Source organism: Doryrhamphus excisus, chromosome 20 (assembly GCF_030265055.1).
Source record: "Doryrhamphus excisus isolate RoL2022-K1 chromosome 20, RoL_Dexc_1.0, whole genome shotgun sequence".
Taxonomy (NCBI): Eukaryota; Metazoa; Chordata; class Actinopteri; order Syngnathiformes; family Syngnathidae; genus Doryrhamphus; species Doryrhamphus excisus.
This window is the reverse complement of record NC_080485.1, coordinates 5,313,851-5,330,539: the sequence shown is the minus strand read 5'-3', so window position 1 is coordinate 5,330,539 and position 16,689 is coordinate 5,313,851. Positions and strand designations below refer to the sequence as shown.

At 40.4% G+C, this 16,689-nt stretch overlaps 4 protein-coding genes across 6 annotated transcripts; 2 read left to right on the top strand and 2 right to left on the bottom strand.

Annotated features, from left to right (window-relative positions):
• Positions 1-4,360: 4,360 nt before the first annotated feature.
• Positions 4,361-5,576, top strand: si:ch211-217g15.3 (uncharacterized protein LOC368914 homolog). Its single transcript, XM_058059265.1, has 4 exons — positions 4,361-4,370; positions 4,464-4,521; positions 4,616-4,653; positions 5,036-5,576. The coding sequence occupies exons 1-4, from the start codon at positions 4,363-4,365 to the stop codon at positions 5,574-5,576; spliced, it is 645 nt and encodes a 214-aa protein (XP_057915248.1). The 5' UTR covers positions 4,361-4,362.
• Positions 5,577-9,454: 3,878 nt separating this feature from the next.
• Positions 9,455-11,789, bottom strand: echs1 (enoyl CoA hydratase, short chain, 1, mitochondrial). 2 transcript variants are annotated; one of them, XM_058058336.1, is made up of 8 exons: positions 11,460-11,789; positions 10,886-11,083; positions 10,679-10,806; positions 10,499-10,598; positions 10,306-10,410; positions 10,040-10,159; positions 9,902-9,969; positions 9,455-9,811 (listed from the first exon to the last, which is right to left on the bottom strand). In XM_058058336.1, exons 1-8 carry the CDS (start codon positions 11,548-11,550, stop codon positions 9,746-9,748), a joined length of 876 nt encoding a protein of 291 aa, XP_057914319.1. In that variant the 5' UTR covers positions 11,551-11,789; the 3' UTR covers positions 9,455-9,745. The 2 variants fall into 2 exon arrangements, with proteins under 2 accessions (XP_057914319.1, XP_057914318.1); XM_058058335.1 differs by having other exon boundaries at positions 10,886-11,086; positions 11,460-11,787.
• A 1,022-nt stretch (positions 11,790-12,811) lies between these two features.
• sprn (shadow of prion protein) lies at positions 12,812-13,264 on the top strand. Its single transcript, XM_058059263.1, has one exon. It carries the CDS (start codon positions 12,812-12,814, stop codon positions 13,262-13,264), a length of 453 nt encoding a protein of 150 aa, XP_057915246.1.
• A 164-nt stretch (positions 13,265-13,428) lies between these two features.
• mtg1 (mitochondrial ribosome-associated GTPase 1) lies at positions 13,429-16,586 on the bottom strand. 2 transcript variants are annotated; one of them, XM_058058331.1, is made up of 12 exons: positions 16,491-16,586; positions 16,291-16,445; positions 16,132-16,196; positions 15,949-16,053; positions 15,783-15,869; positions 15,637-15,693; positions 15,456-15,546; positions 14,978-15,039; positions 14,811-14,907; positions 14,666-14,747; positions 14,474-14,586; positions 13,429-14,052 (listed from the first exon to the last, which is right to left on the bottom strand). In XM_058058331.1, the coding sequence occupies exons 2-12, from the start codon at positions 16,442-16,444 to the stop codon at positions 13,955-13,957; spliced, it is 1,011 nt and encodes a 336-aa protein (XP_057914314.1). In that variant the 5' UTR covers position 16,445; positions 16,491-16,586; the 3' UTR covers positions 13,429-13,954. The 2 variants fall into 2 exon arrangements, with proteins under 2 accessions (XP_057914314.1, XP_057914315.1); XM_058058332.1 differs by having other exon boundaries at positions 16,291-16,562.
• Between the last annotated feature and the right edge of the window lie 103 nt (positions 16,587-16,689).

Here is a 16,689-nt window from a genome sequence, read left to right as displayed (position 1 = left end):
TGTGAATGTGTGTGTGTGTGTGTGTGTGTGTGTGTGAATTTGTGTGAGTGTGTGTGTGTCTCTCCCTCTCCCAGTATCCCGGCTATATAATCTGGCTCAACAACTCCCCACTCGCTGTGGTCTCCATTGTTGCTGTCACATTTTCCTTGAGGCTTGTCATTCACACCAAAAACAAGAGCAGGATGTGAAGTAAGAAATGTGTCAAGAAGAGGAAAAAGAAATAGTCTTTTCACAATTTCACTAGATCTCATTAACATGGACTATAAGTCATTCCATATGATAAAACTGAATCCCAATTCTTCCCCTTAACCTTTCTCCTTGGTTTTGCAGAATCAAGTGGTGTCCCAATTCTCCTTAAATCAAGGGATAAGTGCTAAGGGGTGTACAGCCAGAGAATCCAAGTGCGGTCGGGGCCCAGACTTGAAGTCTATTGGAATACAACACTCCAGCAGCAGAGTGGATGGAGACTGAAAGAAGCATAAAAGTCAGTCATTAATTATTATTGATTTTCACCGTCACGTCACTCATGTTTCATTAGATATTCAGTCATTTGCATATTTGCGTGTAAAAATGCGCCATGTGTAACGGGCTCTCTAATTCACTACAAGCTACTGATTAGTTAGACACTGATTAGATAGCGACCACATTATTTTGAAATCGCTGGCTAACTAATCACTCATGTAACGTAGCACATTGTAGCGAAGTCTGTTTGCTGTGAATTATAGTCACCCTCGTCCACCAACAATTCTCATGGAGAGATGTGTTTATTGTATTCAGCATATTATATTCAGCAAACAGCATGGCCATATGTGGACAGCACACCACATTATCAAAGATTATTCAACTTCTGAAAATTGAAGTCAGTCCTCTACTACAACACACAGCACTCAAGGAACTGTGGTTCAGTGGAAGTTACATCAGTCAAAAAATGTCATGAAGAGAAAAGAAGCATATGTAAGTCGCACTGGAATATCAGTCGCATTTAATAGTATGTAGCAATGGTCTATAATAAGTATGTATTTTCATTGAGTATCTGTTTATGTAATTGTCATTTAATTAATTTTATGGCTCATACTGTATTGCCAGACTAATTTTCCATGTTGCATTAAATTCAGTGCCTGGTTCTGTAATTATGATCCTACTTTTCCTTTTCTGCCATCAATTTTTACCATCCATCTATTTTCTATGCCGCTTATCGTCATTGAGGGGACTGGGGGTGTGCTGGAGCCTATTCCAGCTGACTTCTGGCGAGAACTCGGGTACATCCTGGACTGGTGGCCAGCCAATCACAGGGCACATATAGACAAACAACCATTCACACTCACATTCATACCTATGGACAATTTGGAGTGGCCAATTAACCTAGCATGTTTTTGGAATGTGGGAGGCAACCGGAGTACCCGGAGAAAACCCACACAACAGAGATTTGAACCCATACCTTCCCGATCTCCTGACTGTGTGGCCAACATTCACATTCACGGGTACCCGTCACATAAAAACACAGAAAAGCCAAACACCAAATTGTTTGACTTGTGACTCTCTATCTTTGAAGTTCATTGTACCACATACAAAATTGTTTCTTCGTATTTGCCTCCTGAGAAAATACCGTAAGAGGGACTAACCCAGGATATAAGTTTCATTAGGAAACATTCTGGCTCTGCATAATTACCATGCATAAAACATTGGCTACATAAACAATTGAGTACATGATTTTAATGGGGTTAAATCTGAAGAAGTTTCCTTATTAAATCAACTCTAAATATTTCCATATGCTGACAACTGGCTTGCAAGTTTTTTAAACCTTCCCTGCTCTTCATCTTGTATCAGATAACTTTTTGACCTAGACCTCACTCACATCACCAGGGAGCCGTAAGGTTCAACCAAACAAATCAAATCAGCGGTTGCATGTTGCATGTCTTGTGGTTGATCTTGATGCTCGCTTGGAGTTGCTGGGCCTCAGGCCTGTACATGAAAGCTTCTCCACTATTGTTTGCTAGGAACATGAACGAGATGGTTGGGGGGTAGGTGTACGGGTCCGATCTGAAGCACACTTTATCCATCAGACCTGAGAGCTGTGCGATGTCTGCTCTCAAGGTTGTGGTTTCTAGGAGACTGACAGGACGTTCTCCATAATGGTTCACATCTCCTGGCCTGCATCTATGTTTGACAGCCTTTTTGTCTCCAGTAAAATGTAGTCTTCTTTCCATTATGTTCACGGAAGGAGACCTATTTAAGTTGTTGATCAACTCTGGGAAATAAATGAAAAATAACAGCTTGTGGTTTAACTTTTTTTGCACAGATTCCACACTGTTCCCTTCATATCCTATATAGTATATATATATATATATATATATATATATATATATATATATATATATATAGCCGTTTCCTTGTTAACATATTGCACTTGATGTTTAAGATGTTTGGCATTTGTGTGGGGAGTCTTTGTGGAGGACAGTAGATCAGAGTGTGACCTTGGGCGGTGAAACATTGGACTGACACATATGGATCCGATAGTGAGGGCAGATAACCAGCAGACGTGCTGGAGCCATCCCTGGTCGAGACAGGAAGTGTCTCCTGTTGCTTTTTAAAAAATATATGTAAGTGCATGTTTGCATTAATAAAACATATGTTGACTAAATGATGCTCCTGTACAGTAGATTTATGGAACTAAATGACATTCCTGAGCAGTGCATGTGTTCTGCTATGTTAGTTTCAATAGTTTTATGGCTGCGGTCTTCATCCTGGTGCTGTTTAACATCACAAACATCATGTTGAGAGCTTGTTCACTGATCAGAAAATGTCCTTTATCATTTCAGAAACATTTCAGAAAGTTTGATGCTCATTTGAAGTTGCCAGAATGACAGGTCTTGCCCCAATAATCCCGGATTTTAAAAATAGTAGGTTGTATAGTCAAACTTTGAAAAAATGACAAACGCCTTTTATCCCGGTTCCCGCGCGTGCAGTGCTGGGATTTGAACATGCAATATAATGTGGTTGCGTTTTCAGGTTGGGACAAAATGCGCATGACAGCTGGTGAATGTGTATTTATGTGGACATACACTTCCTCATCATTCGCTCAACGCCCAGGCAAAAGCTGCACTATTTTATCCATCCATCCATGCATTTTCTATGCCGCTTATCCTCACTACGGGTATGCTGGAGCCTATCCCAGCTGTCTTCAGGCGAGAGGCAGGCGGGGTACACCCTGGACTGGGCGCCAGCCAATCACAGAGGGCACTATTGTTTATTAATACAAACTGAAACAACAGGAAAGACTTTGCAGCTATGAATGGGCAGATTATGCATTTCCCAGCATGCTTTGCTGTAGTAAGCTTGATGACTTTTGACTGTTGCATGCCTTTTTAAGCTGTTTCTAAATTTATGTCGACTTTTGTTGTTATTGAGAATGGTTGTGAATTTCTTTCTGTATAAAATAATGTTTCCACTTTAAAATGACCATGATAGTTCATACTGTAAGTGTTGCTTAATTACGTAGATTGCTTCTGGCACTTTGTTTGATAAGGTCCACAAGGCGGGCCAACTCAATACTATTTTCCAAACAGTTCCTCAGGCCATATAAAATTGCAGTGTGTAGATGCAGCCTAATTTGGCCACCAGGCCCGAGTTTGAGACGTGTGCTGTACAGTGATGTTAGCTGTTTTAAAATCGTCATATTCATGTATTAATTAGAAACATATGAACAGCATTAATATTTATTTTTAGTAAGAGTAGTAGTTGTAGTATTACTGCATGATCCTGTGTCGTCACCACAGCCATAGAGATGCTTTTGTTTTTATTACAATCCAGTTGGCCATCAAAGATCATTTTGAAACTGTTATATTGAAATGAAAAAATAAATAAATAAAATAAAAACATTTTTGCTGGAGTGGCACTAATCTAAATAAGTAATCTAAAAAGTTGATGAAATTATCAAATGTATTTATATATCATATAGCTCAGCCGCTGCTGAAGTCTAAATAGCCACATTTTATTGCTGCCATCATCCATTTTTAATGTTGTTATCGTAAGATGTTTGTGTCACAAGATTTTTGATGACAAGACTTTTAATTATAAGATTGCTCAGCACTAAAACTTTTACTATACACTAGATTCTCGTTGAGTGTGACCTAAGTGACCTAACAAATATGACATTTATCAGGTAGAGTTTACAAACACTAGTATTCAATCAAGACGTCATCACAGAAACTACAGTAGATAAAGATTTGATATTGCTGTATTAGCAAGTTACAAAGGTCAAATGAGCGTGCGTCACTTTATTGCTGGAACTTTGTACTGTTATTTCCAATGTAGCTGAACTCAAAGGACATTTTCTCTCAATTGCAAAATAACAGGAGCACCATGTTCAGGTAAGGTACTGGTAATACTTTCCATTTTTCATGGATGTTAGAGAGTTATAACTTGACAACACAACATTGATCGCCAGTCTTTTTCACTTGTAGGGTTACCATTTTGGTCTGTTTGATATTTGGCATTGCAGCTAAGCCGAATAAACCATGGGTATGTACTGAGTGTATACATTGTATCATGCAGCTTCAAACATACACAAAATGTAATGACAGATGTGGTTATTAATGTGCTTTTGTTCTTTTAGAATAAGCTTACCGATACAAGTGTCCAAGATACAGTCATGTAAGTTGGAATTGTTTTTAAATCTGGGTTTTTCAAAATGTCCCTTCAAATATCGTCCATCCTTTATTTTTCTTGTGATATTGCGGTATTACTTATTAAACAATTCATACATTTTTATTAGTTGTTATTGTAACATTTATTGTATTATATTACAGTATTACATACACATACACTGTAAATATATAGTACTCTAGTACGGCATTTATAGATAAAGAATCCTACCTCACAGAAATTAATTTATCACGGTTGGGTGTGGAATCAATTAACCACAATAAACGAGACATTACTTAATATTTATTTACATACAGCGTGAAGAATAAATATTTCTACACAGGCGAGGAAATGGCAATGTTGATGTTTGGGATGTTTGTGGTTATTTCAGGTCAGGAAAGAGACCGTTAAGTGTGGAAGTGGAGCCCCCAGAGGAAATGGATCAAACCGATATTGATATTGATCCAAAAATGAAGATTTGGGAGAGTTTGAACTTAAAACAGGCGGTGGTGGCTGAAGAAGACGTGGATGATGCACGCCATCCGTCCAACATCAAAGATCAGTTGCAAATGTTTGAGGCTGACCAGGCCAACACCAAGTCCAATTCTGCCCCAGAAGGAGACAGTGAAGAGCCTGAGCAGCCCGCTGATGCAATCTACCACAAAGCCAGAGAAGAGCTGTATAGATACTTGGCCCCGCTCACAGCTGAATACCAATACAGAGTCCGATTTCCCCAACCTCTACCAGAGGAGGGTGAACCGCTTGCACAGGTCAGACGTCACATAGAACCAGAGGAGGACAAGGATGACTTTTACCATCCTGACCTGGAAAGCTGGATCCAGTACCAAGATGACGCCAAAGCTGTTCCTGTTGATTGGCCATCTGAGAGCAGCCAACCAGAGGAAGACCTGGATCACCTCTACCACCTCTGAACATTCAGCATTGTGTAAAATGCAATGTATACCATTGGACAGCCTCCATCTGCTGTAAAACTAAGTTGAACAACAAAGAAATTACATTCTAACAATAAAGTTAAACACTTTCCATGTTCTTAACTTATTATTAGCATGCCTGGACCAAGGAAGAAAGCATTAAAAGTTTGATGTTGAGCCTGATTCATGAATCATCATTACAGATTGCACATTGCATTTGTTGACTGTGATTGAAGTTTCAGTGAACTAAAAAGTGTAGTGAATGTCTACACTCCATCATCTGCCTGTGCTGTTGCTGGCGCCCAGGGCATAATTCAAAGCAGAGGCCGGTGGTGATATTCCGACACAGCCAAGAATGTGAGATAATGAAAATATTTGTCAGTTGACCCCCATCTACATCCCCATTACACCCCCCCCTTCAACTCGGTTTGTTTCACCCGAGATAGAGAGCATTAGTGAATATACACTGATGGGTAGTAAACTACTACAGCTTGAGTGATGGCATAGTGTGATGATAACCATAGAGCCAGAAATGGAACTCGCTGCAACATATTAAAGTGCACAATGAGCAATACTGTTAATTAACTATCAATTACACACAGAAAGTACTGAATTGACTCGGACATAAGACAACCCCTCTTTAAGACAGACCCGTTTGAGGCCAAACTGCTCAAGAGTCGTTAAGTAACAATTAACGCTCTTACATTTAGCATCATAAGTCCTCCTCCACTGTTTGTCAACTTTCTAACAACCCTTGAGAGGCTTTTTCCCAGTGGGTCTCAGTCTTTGAGTGACAGGATGAAAAGCTTTTGGGGAGAACTTGTTTCAAAACCCTGTATATCAGACAAATGTCTTTTTCAGACAGTTTTCTTAGATTCTTCTAATATTTAAGTCAGTGCTGTACTGTAATTTCACCAAGTTTAAGTTAATGTAAACACACAGCAACCTTATTCATTCCGGCAATATCTATAAACCACCACTAGGTAGCAGTATCATTCCGGAAAAATACCTTCCTGTAACAGTTTTTGGGACTCAAGACTCCTCACTTATTGACAGCTAAAAATTTATCCATTTTGCATTTGACGGAAAAAAGTGTGTTTTTCTCACGCTGCTGCACATTCCCTGAAATCCTCCCACTTCGATTGCACTGCTCAATCCACACTTCCACCAAGATCCATGTACAAAAGACTCTTTGGTGATACCTGTTCTGTTTTGGTTCTTTTAAGTTGACATGTATGAAAACGTAGTTCAGAATTACTACGCTGGTTGGGCACTTGAATGTTTCACGGCAGCTGCTTAGCTTTGGGAGTCGTTATATCTACACGGACTTTGGGTTGATGCTATAAATAGCTGTGGGCGTTATTAAACGTGAGTAACTTTCTTATTCTCACTTGTTTTAATGTTAAACGCTGTTTGGTCCATATTATGGTGTTGGATAGTGTCGTGTGCTTTTACATCCAACCACCAAGCTTGTTGCTAACTGACTAGCTAACTGCTAACTGCTAGTTAGCCTCGTTAGCATGCCACTAGATGTGTTGCTGTTCAATTGTGTGCATGTTGCTAAATAATGTGTATACTATACACATTATTTAGTAGGTTTCGTTTTAGTCACGTTAAAGGCTTATAAGTGTTTATGCCCAGGAGCGTTGTTTTTGTGTGCTTGTTCCCTCATAGAAAACCACACATACACTCACACCCTCTGATACACACATACACATTCCCCCATGCACACCCACTTGCCTGTGTTATGTCACGTCGCTACAAATAAATAAAAAAAGACATCAATGTGGATGTGGACAATCCCTCTCTACTACTGAACTCACCTGGACGGAATGACACATATTCATATTTTGTTAAGCAACACATGTAGATATGTGAAGATGTTATATATAGTTGAAGAAAAAACTGCATCTCAGCTTTGTGAAGTAGTTGAAAAAGCTGGTTATTAGTGTGAAATTTAGTCTTTCTCTTTTTTTCCTCATTTTTGCTGTTGTTTTTTTTTTCCAAATATTTAACCTTTGTAAATGTTCTTCTTGACAACATGTATGACATAATTTCCATCATATGATACATTTTACCCAACTTTATTTTCCAAAAAGCAGAACTTAATTGTATGTTTCTGAAAGTTCAATTAAAAAAAATAACACATAATATTTGAAATGTTATTTTCCCTAATAATATTGTTATTCTCATAAAATTACAACTTTTTCTAAGTAGAAAATACTGCTGATTGTTCTATATTTGTGTCTTTATTTTTTTTTATTATATATTATATTATATATAATATTCTTAGTATAATATATGATATTTTAAGAATGTGCTGCAGACAAAAAAAAAGCAAACAAACAGCTGCAGGACACAAAGGCTGCACTTTGGACACCCCTGGGATACGGTATAGGCTCATTTTCTGTCTATACACTAATGTACCCCATAGGGCTAATTATTGCACTCCGGGGTAACTTTTTAAAGTCCTTTCAAGGGTCAAAAAGCATGCAAGTATGTTCCCAAGCTATAAAAAAAAATGATATCCCATACATACTATTAACAGAATTGCAGGAACCCAGCAATGTTTTATTCCCCAGAGAGTTTCATTTTTGATGAGATTATGGCTCTTAAAAGTAAGACAGCAGGCTTTAGTAGCCACTCGAGTACAATAAATACGGATGAAGTCACATGGAAGAGGGAGAACCAGAAGAGGAAAGGCCCCCAGGAGCCAGGCCCCTGTCTGCCGCCCTCAGAGCCCCCTCCTTCCACCGGACCCATGCTGCTCCCTCTTTCTTTGGACTTCTTTAAATGAGTTTATCACGCCATGAGGGTCCGCACAGCCTCTGTGTGTAACGTTTTGGCGCCTTTTGTCTGCCAGGAGAGCCTCAATTGAGCCTACATTTATTATTTTGACCTTTCTGCAAGACCTCAAAGGGTCGCTTCTTTTCGGACTCGCTCTGCAGACTTTTGTGCGACCTGCCGAGAGAGGAGACAAGTTTCTTTTTCTTATCGCACCCTTTGAAAAGTTTTGTTTCATGGGGCCCGGACATGAAAGCAAGCTCCAGGGGGAAATATTGAAAGAAAGTAAAAATCAATTAGGCCATGGCCTTGTGAGGATACAGGGAGCCGCTGTGTGAACACATACTTTTTTCCCCACCAAATGTGCATTGCCAAGATTGTACCAACACAAGGAGTGCACTTCTACAACATTGGTTGTAAAAATTTATTTTCTTTTTGTTTTTTTTAATGGATATACAGAGTGGTCAGTCAGACTTTTGCATACACTTTCTCATGCAATCAAATGAAAACATATATCCATATGTTTGACTAGCACTGTATATTAACACTGACAGTCTCATATAACATTACCATGTAAAATAAATTTTAAAAATTCATTCATATCTACCGTATAGTATTTGGTTATATTCAACACTACTTGCATGTGAGCTCCCTCTAGTGACGAAATATTGCTCACTGCAAGACAAGCATTTTGATAAACTACAAGTCTAATGTATTTCAAGTCAGCACTTGGAAAAACAAAGTCAGCTTTTAATAACTCAACTATATTTGCTACACATCCAATTTCTTTGCCGCTTATACTCACTAGGGTAGTGGGGGTATGCTGGAGCTTATCCCAGCTGAGTTCGGACAAGAGGCGGGGTACACCATGGAATGGTCGCCAGCCAATCACAGGGCACATATAGACAAACAACCATTCACACTCACATTCATACCAATGGACAATTTGGAGTCGCCAATTAACCAAGCATGTTTTTGGAATGTGGGAAGAAACCCGGTGAAAACCCACGCACTCACGGAGAGAACATGCAAACTTGGCCACGGTGTGGCCCATTTGCTAGACATTCTCCATTTAAAAAAATTAAAAAGGCACATTCATTTTTAGGATTTATTTGTAAAATGTATACAGAACACAAAAACTGGAGGAAAAAAAGGCAGAAAGTCCCCATCAGTAATCAGACTGATAGATTCGGACTGCTTTTGTTTTGTGAGCTGTCCATAATACCTACATATCTCATTATGTTAGTATGTTGTTGGAGGAGGATTTCATTATGAACATTGTCTTCATTGACATGCCTGGTTGAAATTCTCACCCTCACTCATGTGGCATGTTCCTTGCCCTGTTAAGTGGTGCAACGTCTGATTTCTGTAGTTTAATGAGCTGATCAGTTGTCCTGAAAATTGGCCTTTCTCTTCTCCACAAACGCAGTCATTCCCTCCTTGCGATCATCCTTAAAAGGAAACAGACAGATGCTAACTTCACAAGGCACAACTCCATGCAGCATCAGGAGTAAACCTCGGAGGTGAGTGCTTCTACTCACCGTAGCGAAGGTGGCATGGAATAAACGCTTCTCGAAATGATTCCCCTCAGCCAGAGTCAATTCAAAGGCTGAAACCAGACAAGGTTTCAGAATGACATGACAGGAAGCTAGGTAAGGTGGTTCAATTAAACATCTGACCTGCATTGACCGCCTCCTTTGCCATAGCAGACACCAGTTTGGAATTGGCGGCGATTTTCTCGCCACATTTCACCGCTTCTGACACCAGCTGGTCCACGGGACAGATTTTACTCACCAAACCTGCAAATGACATGACAGTTAAAATGATTAATGTAAACCTTGTATCTTGCATTTTTTTGCCATCCGCTGGTGGTCTTAGAAGTAACCCCCAAGAAAAGCGGTTGTGGGCCCTCTTAAGAGTTCCTACAGCCTTTAGTTTCTAATACCTGACTGTTTGGCTTCTTGGGCGCTAATTCTGTCTCCTGTAAGCACCATCTCCATGGCTAGAGATTTGCCCACTGCACGGGTCAGACGCTGAGTGCCCCCCGCCCCTACAGAGAGAGATGACATGATGTCATCATGCCTACAACAGCGCCAAAGGATATTTTTATCCAGCTAAGCAGAGACGTGGCGTTGTACCAGGGATGGTCCCCAGCAGGATTTCTGGTTGGCCAAACTGGGCTTTCTCTCCAGCGTAGATGATGTCACACATCATGGCCAACTCGCAGCCGCCGCCCAACTGAAACCGAGTGAACAACTATAAATCAACAATGTCAAGGTAAAGGGAAGGGAGGGGTAATTTGGGACTATTTTACATACAGCAAAACCATTAACAGCAGCAATCACTGGCTTCTTCACAGTAGACACTCTGGTCCAGTGGGACAGAAAGTTACCGCCATAACACTTCTGGAAGGTCAGATTTTGCATTTCTTTGATGTCCGCTCCAGCTGAACAGGGCAGAAATGATGCTTACTGCTCATGTTAAGACTTAAAGGTTAACACAACTTGTTATTATTTCTATTTCACCTGCAAATGCTCTGTCGCTGCCGGTGAGGACGATAGCGCCCACATCTCTGTCCCTCTCCAAGGTGTCCAAAGCCTGACCCAACTCTTTCATCAGGCCGTCACACAGCGCATTGAGAGCTTTAGGTCGGTTCAGCTGGATTAAACCCACATTCTTGTTCTCTCCTCGCTTCTCTACCATAATATACTCATATTGTGTGCCTGCTGGGGGAGAAAACAGAGATCAACACTAGATTGTTTCCCAACTGTTGATCCCAAATGCATATTAATGCAATCACCACCTTTACAACTCTTTTATGGGTTGTACTGGTGTACCTTAGTACAAGACAGTTCAACTAAATGGCTACAAATTACTACAGTAACACAAGTAACACAGCACTGATACAGCAATGTAACTCGAAACGTTCAAAATGAGTCGTAGATAATTGATTTCTAATCTATTCGTTGTGCATATGCACTGAATATAACTATTTACTTGGCGGTAGAGTGCAGTGACAGAAGTTTGCAGCATGCTTGCCATATCAGTGACGCACACGACATGACATTGAACGATCACCGTATGCCATCAAACACTCACCCGAGCTACAGAGGCGAGCGGAGGCCAAAAGACCAGGCGTCGCTCGGCACGATTTTAGGAGCAAGGTTGCATTTCTGCAAAGAAAAGCCATGGCAGCAGTCACCACCAACAACGACGCCTGTTGACTCTGAACTTGTGACTACAAGAGCAATGGCAACGTTGTACTTCCGGGTACGTCTTCTTTTGTGGCTAGCAACGGTTCACATTCATGTAGTTTAGCACAACGGGCATCTAGCGGACGAGCGTGGAATAACTTGTATTCACATTGATATTACAGTGACAGATTGACATAGACAGACGTGAACATTTATACAATATAAAATAAATTGTTATCGTGAAAACGAGATTATTTCCCTAACTCGATTTGTAACGCTGTCTTGTCGTGAGCGCGCTGCTCGTTCCCCGTGAACGCGCACACCATCCTCCGCGATCTCCATCATTTTTTTGTCTTTGAGCCCAGGATAAACACACGCCGAAATAAGGTAAGCATCAACCTTTTGCAATGTTTTTATGATTACTATCACTAGAAGGTAATGCCTTTTTAATCACAATTTTTGTAATGTGGAGTGTGCCTGAGATAGTGGCCAATTAGGACGGTGAAATGAACATGCATGTACAAAAATGGCGTGCACTTTGAAAATACCACAATTTGTGTGCACATTTGGGTTGCTTGTATTCGCTTATCTTATTATATTCACCATGACAACCATAAGCAGTATTTTCAAAAAGGCCTCTGTTATTTGTATCCTCTCAGGCACAATTCATTTTCATTTCTCTGCAGGCAGGCATCTTTATTTTTTTTAAGTGATTCTGCAGAGATGTACAACAAGCACTTGTTGTATATATGCAAATGCATGTGTAAAATAGTATTATCAGTGTTCTTCTGCAAATAAACACTCGAGTTCATTTTAAATAGTATATATATGTAAATATACATATATTCATTTATTAATTTATTTTTGCAAGCTTGAGGTGGCCTATACAAGAAATAATGTGAAAAGATCATAGCCCTTACTCAATGGGACTGCTACATGTTGTAATAAACCCAGCTTCAGTTAAACTATGTATTGCTTGCATTACTGGATAATTCAATATGTACATAAAATCATTTATAGGGCGCTTTCCTCCGATGTTAACATATTTAAAGACTACACAGCCTCCACTTACAGTAAAAAGGCAGCACTAAGTTGCCTGTTTATGAACAATATTGTGAGCTTTTGGCAAGAGTCACTGAAAAATATCATCACCATCAAGTAAAATGCTAATAAAATAAATTGCCATTTGTCCAGTTATTCTGAAACAAATGTCATTTACAATCTGCAGTAATATTGTTTTATTTTCCTCCTGCTCAGATGAACCAGGTGCTTGCAACTTGCTGGACTTGCCTCCTGCTGTCTGCCTTCCTGTGCGAGCCTGCACTGTGCAAAGGTGGCCGCGGCGGGTCCAGGGGCTCGTCCCGAGGCTCCCCTGCCCGTAGTTCCACAGCAGGTACCTACCGCGGGGCAGGCAGCTACGGTGGCCCACGCTCTCGCTTCAGGGTGGCGGGGCGGACATCCCCGGTGAGGGTAGCCGCTGCCGCGGCTGCGGGGGCTGCAGTGGCCCTGACGGCAGATAAATGGTACGCATCCGCTTACCGCCGCAACAATGCAGAGAGCTCAGAGGATGAGCTGGATTATTACAACAGGACCGGCTACTTTGATGCCCAAATGTCTGGCTCCACAAGGGGAGCCTCTTTCTGCCAAATGCTTTCTGTCACCATGGCAACACTCTTCTCCAATGCACTCCTGCTGGACTCAATACTGTAGACTTATGGATAAACACACTGGACCTGACTAATGCAGGACAGGCTGCCTGGAAAGACACTAACCACAGAAGAAACACTGTAACTGTTTACTTACACTTAAACACACCACTTATGCTCACTCCTCAACGATCACACCAGCCTGTGTGTATCTGAAGATGCACAGCCAAAATCAATATTACCTTTACTTTAGAATATGCACTTCAAAGTAAGTTACTTCGACACCACAACCCCGCACAGGATAATCTGCTCACTGGAAGACTTCATAAACATTTTTTTCTTTATAGAACCGTGTCATGAACATAGCATTTGATTCTATTCTTTACACACATTTCATTCTGCTCATTTTGAGACCACTGATGTTAAGACACAATGTCCCTAACTAGCTAAAAAGTCCCCTTTTAAAACTCAAGTGGTGCTGCTCAAACATTGAGATGTTGTGATGTATCCCAAAGCCTCTTCCACTTGTTAGGAGCACTAGACTGTTCCTTATCTCAAGCACTTGTGTACAGGTACATAATATATTTGTTGTCTGTCTCAATGCAAATAAATACATGTTAAAACCGAGTCAAGGTTTCTGTCTTTTGAATTCTTTAAGCAAATATCGACTTGTTTTACTTTACAAAACATTGTCTAACTGTACCAGATGGATCCTGGTGGAGTTTATCTTCAGTAATATACTGTACATCTTGTTTCAGTCCAGGATGACTTGGCCAAGCTCTCCTTTCCTGAAGGCTCGGATGAAATCATACGCTGCTGCAGTGTAGTTTGGAACAGTGATGGTGATGTCACCTGAAGGAGACAAGTAAATATGACACACTATTATGTGCTTTGCCAATTGGCGTGATGGTCAGAGTGTGTAAAACAAAGTTACACAAGTTAAAGGATCAATGTATTCCATGCTTTTTATTTGGCTTCTTAAAGGGGTCCTATAATGCTAATTTTCAGCCCTTTGTATTGAGTTGTGGACTCCTATAGAGCAACTACACACAATGACCTATTCCAGATGGATTTCATTGGATTTCCAAAACATTCTGTTTTAATTTATGCCACCCACGGCCCACCTCCAAGCAAGCTCATTCCACTGATTGGTCCCACTCAGTTTGTACAGCTAACAGCTCGTACTACTTAATACTACAAAATACTTTTGTGTATGTGGTGTATTTCTGCTTACTTCTCCTCAAGTGTAAATGTATGATTTGTTGTCTCTCACCTACTCCAGTGAGGGCTTTGACCCGCTGTGTTTTCCTCAGTTTCACTGCGATGTGTTTGAGGACGTGCTGAATGTTATCACTGGGCTCCTGGAGGTTGTATTTTTCCACATAACTGCACACAAACACAACGCAAATGGATCTCAATGACAAAAGTAAAACAAGAACACATGACTCAAACATCAAATCAGTACCTGAACTTTTCCAGCCGGTTAAGAGAATAAAGCAAGTAGTCAGCAATGATATCCTCACCAACTAAATGGTCCAGTATAGTTCCTGAAGAGCAACACAAACATGTTTATCAATTCAGTAATTGTGTTGCATGTTGAGCTTACTTACCACATAAAGCCAGCTTCATGCCTGTTTCAACACTCTCAATTCTGGGAGGCAAAACGCCCGGGGTGTCCAACAGGTACATTATAGGGCGTTCACACACCTGACGGAATTAACAACACTACACACGTGCACATAATCGATGAAAGTAAAAAGAAAAATAGAACAGTTACCTGAATTTTAGTGAGGACTGCTCGAGTTATACCTGGCTCGCCACCTACTCGAGACGCACGGCCTGAAAGAAACATTTTATTCATCGCCAAAACACAAAAGCCAGGATTTTTCCACCTTTTTTCTGCATAGGCGCTGTGTACACAGAGCACTAACATGATAAAACGGCAGCAGCTGACCTGTCAATGTTCCCGCTTCAGAGGTAGTATCTGAGGCGGGATGCTGCCTGTGTGTAAGGATATTCTGCAATGCCAGGATCGGGTTGTTAAATTTGACTACCCGTGACTCACAGTTGTGTTGAAAGCTGTCGCCGTCCGACAAGTATTTTACATGTCACCAGGTGAAAGCACACGCAGTTGCAGCAATATCCTGCTTAGTTGTATAACAGGCAAAAATGCCACTTCTAATTTATAGTTCTATTGTTATTGCTCTGTGCAAGACACTCGGGGAAAAAACATGCTGGTCTCAGTTTTACTGTACCTTTCTTCAAATAAGTTCTTCTTAATGAGTTAATAAGTGATGACTTTCCCACATTGGGCACTCCAATCACCATCAGACAATAATTTTGATTCTGGAAGTGTTAAAATGATATGTTATTGTTAGAATAAGCAATGCACTTTTATTTGTCCACTAAATGAACACATTATTTCTTTGTGTATACCTCGTCTCTGTTAAAGCGGTTTGAGTTTGCTATAATTTCCACCACCTTCGGCACCAACTGAAGAATAAAAGAATAAGATGAAGAATCTTTAAGCAATGTGACAGTCAGCAGGCAGAGATTGTGCATTTAGGAAAAAGGACTTGTACACTTTTCACGTTGTCATCTCGCTGCTTTAGACTGTCTGTATAGAGAACATTCTTGACTCCGGTTTTATTGAGTTCCTTTAGGATCCTCTGCACAGAAAATGTGTGGAATAATTACTCGATAGTTATTTTGGTTATTTTATCATACATGCATATATGCATACAGCACCTGTTTACTTGACAAGTCAGCCAGGTCCATCTTGTTAAGAATCAGCAGATGTGGTTTGACATCCAGACTTTCCTGAAACACAGGGTTTCTTCCAGAGAAGGGGAGGTTCATAGCGTTAAAGAGCTTTAATACATCAATAATAACCATAAGTTAACCACCTAATAGATTAATCAGAAAGGATATTCTAGCATCGTGTATTTCCAAGATGCAGTCCACGTTCTTCAGACTGGCTCTCATTTGCTTCAAACCTACAATAGAGGAATAATATTCAGTAACTTATCGGGAGCACAAGCGAACAACATCGTACAATACATGGGTTTCATGCCGAAAACCAACAGTCACCTTTAGCCATGTGTCCAGGGAACCAGTGAGCCACTTCCCGTCCTCCAAAGTCAAAACTGGTTCGAAACTTAGTGACATTACAGAGCGACCGGTATAGTTTCATGGCCTCGATAAATATGTTACTTTGTTTTAACTTTATCTCACATCTGTACATTGCAATGACAATAAAGGGAGTCTATCTATCTATCTATCTATCTATTAGCTTCACTTATCATGATCGCGAGAAAACCGAACACAGTGGGGCGTACCACTGTTTACAAACCGACTCAAAACTAAACACAGAATATTTGTTCCGCTCTTCCTCTAAGATTTCACTATGATGAGCTCGCTGTGTGCACGACTGCTCTCAGAAGGATATTATAACAATTGCGAAATAACCTAAAATATAAAATAAAACAT

Excerpts from the sequence above, each read along its gene's own strand:
- si:ch211-217g15.3 (XM_058059265.1), top strand. Across the intron at positions 4,522-4,615 it reads CTAAGCCGAATAAACCATGG|AATAAGCTTACCGATACAAG; the intron begins GTATGTACTGAG and ends TTGTTCTTTTAG. Across the intron at positions 4,654-5,035 it reads AGTGTCCAAGATACAGTCAT|GTCAGGAAAGAGACCGTTAA; the intron begins GTAAGTTGGAAT and ends TGGTTATTTCAG.
- echs1 (XM_058058335.1), bottom strand. The coding sequence starts at position 11,550 with ATGGCTTTTCTTTGCAGAAATGCAACCTTGCTCCTAAAATCGTGCCGA. Across the intron at positions 10,160-10,305 it reads CCAAGAAGCCAAACAGTCAG|GTTTGGTGAGTAAAATCTGT; the intron begins GTATTAGAAACT and ends TGTCATTTGCAG. Across the intron at positions 9,812-9,901 it reads TCCATGCCACCTTCGCTACG|GATGATCGCAAGGAGGGAAT; the intron begins GTGAGTAGAAGC and ends TTTCCTTTTAAG.
- sprn (XM_058059263.1), top strand. The coding sequence starts at position 12,812 with ATGAACCAGGTGCTTGCAACTTGCTGGACTTGCCTCCTGCTGTCTGCC.
- mtg1 (XM_058058331.1), bottom strand. The coding sequence starts at position 16,444 with ATGTACAGATGTGAGATAAAGTTAAAACAAAGTAACATATTTATCGAG. Across the intron at positions 16,054-16,131 it reads TGGAAATACACGATGCTAGA|CTCCCCTTCTCTGGAAGAAA; the intron begins ATATCCTTTCTG and ends AACGCTATGAAC. Across the intron at positions 14,587-14,665 it reads AACCGGCTGGAAAAGTTCAG|TTATGTGGAAAAATACAACC; the intron begins GTACTGATTTGA and ends GTTTGTGTGCAG.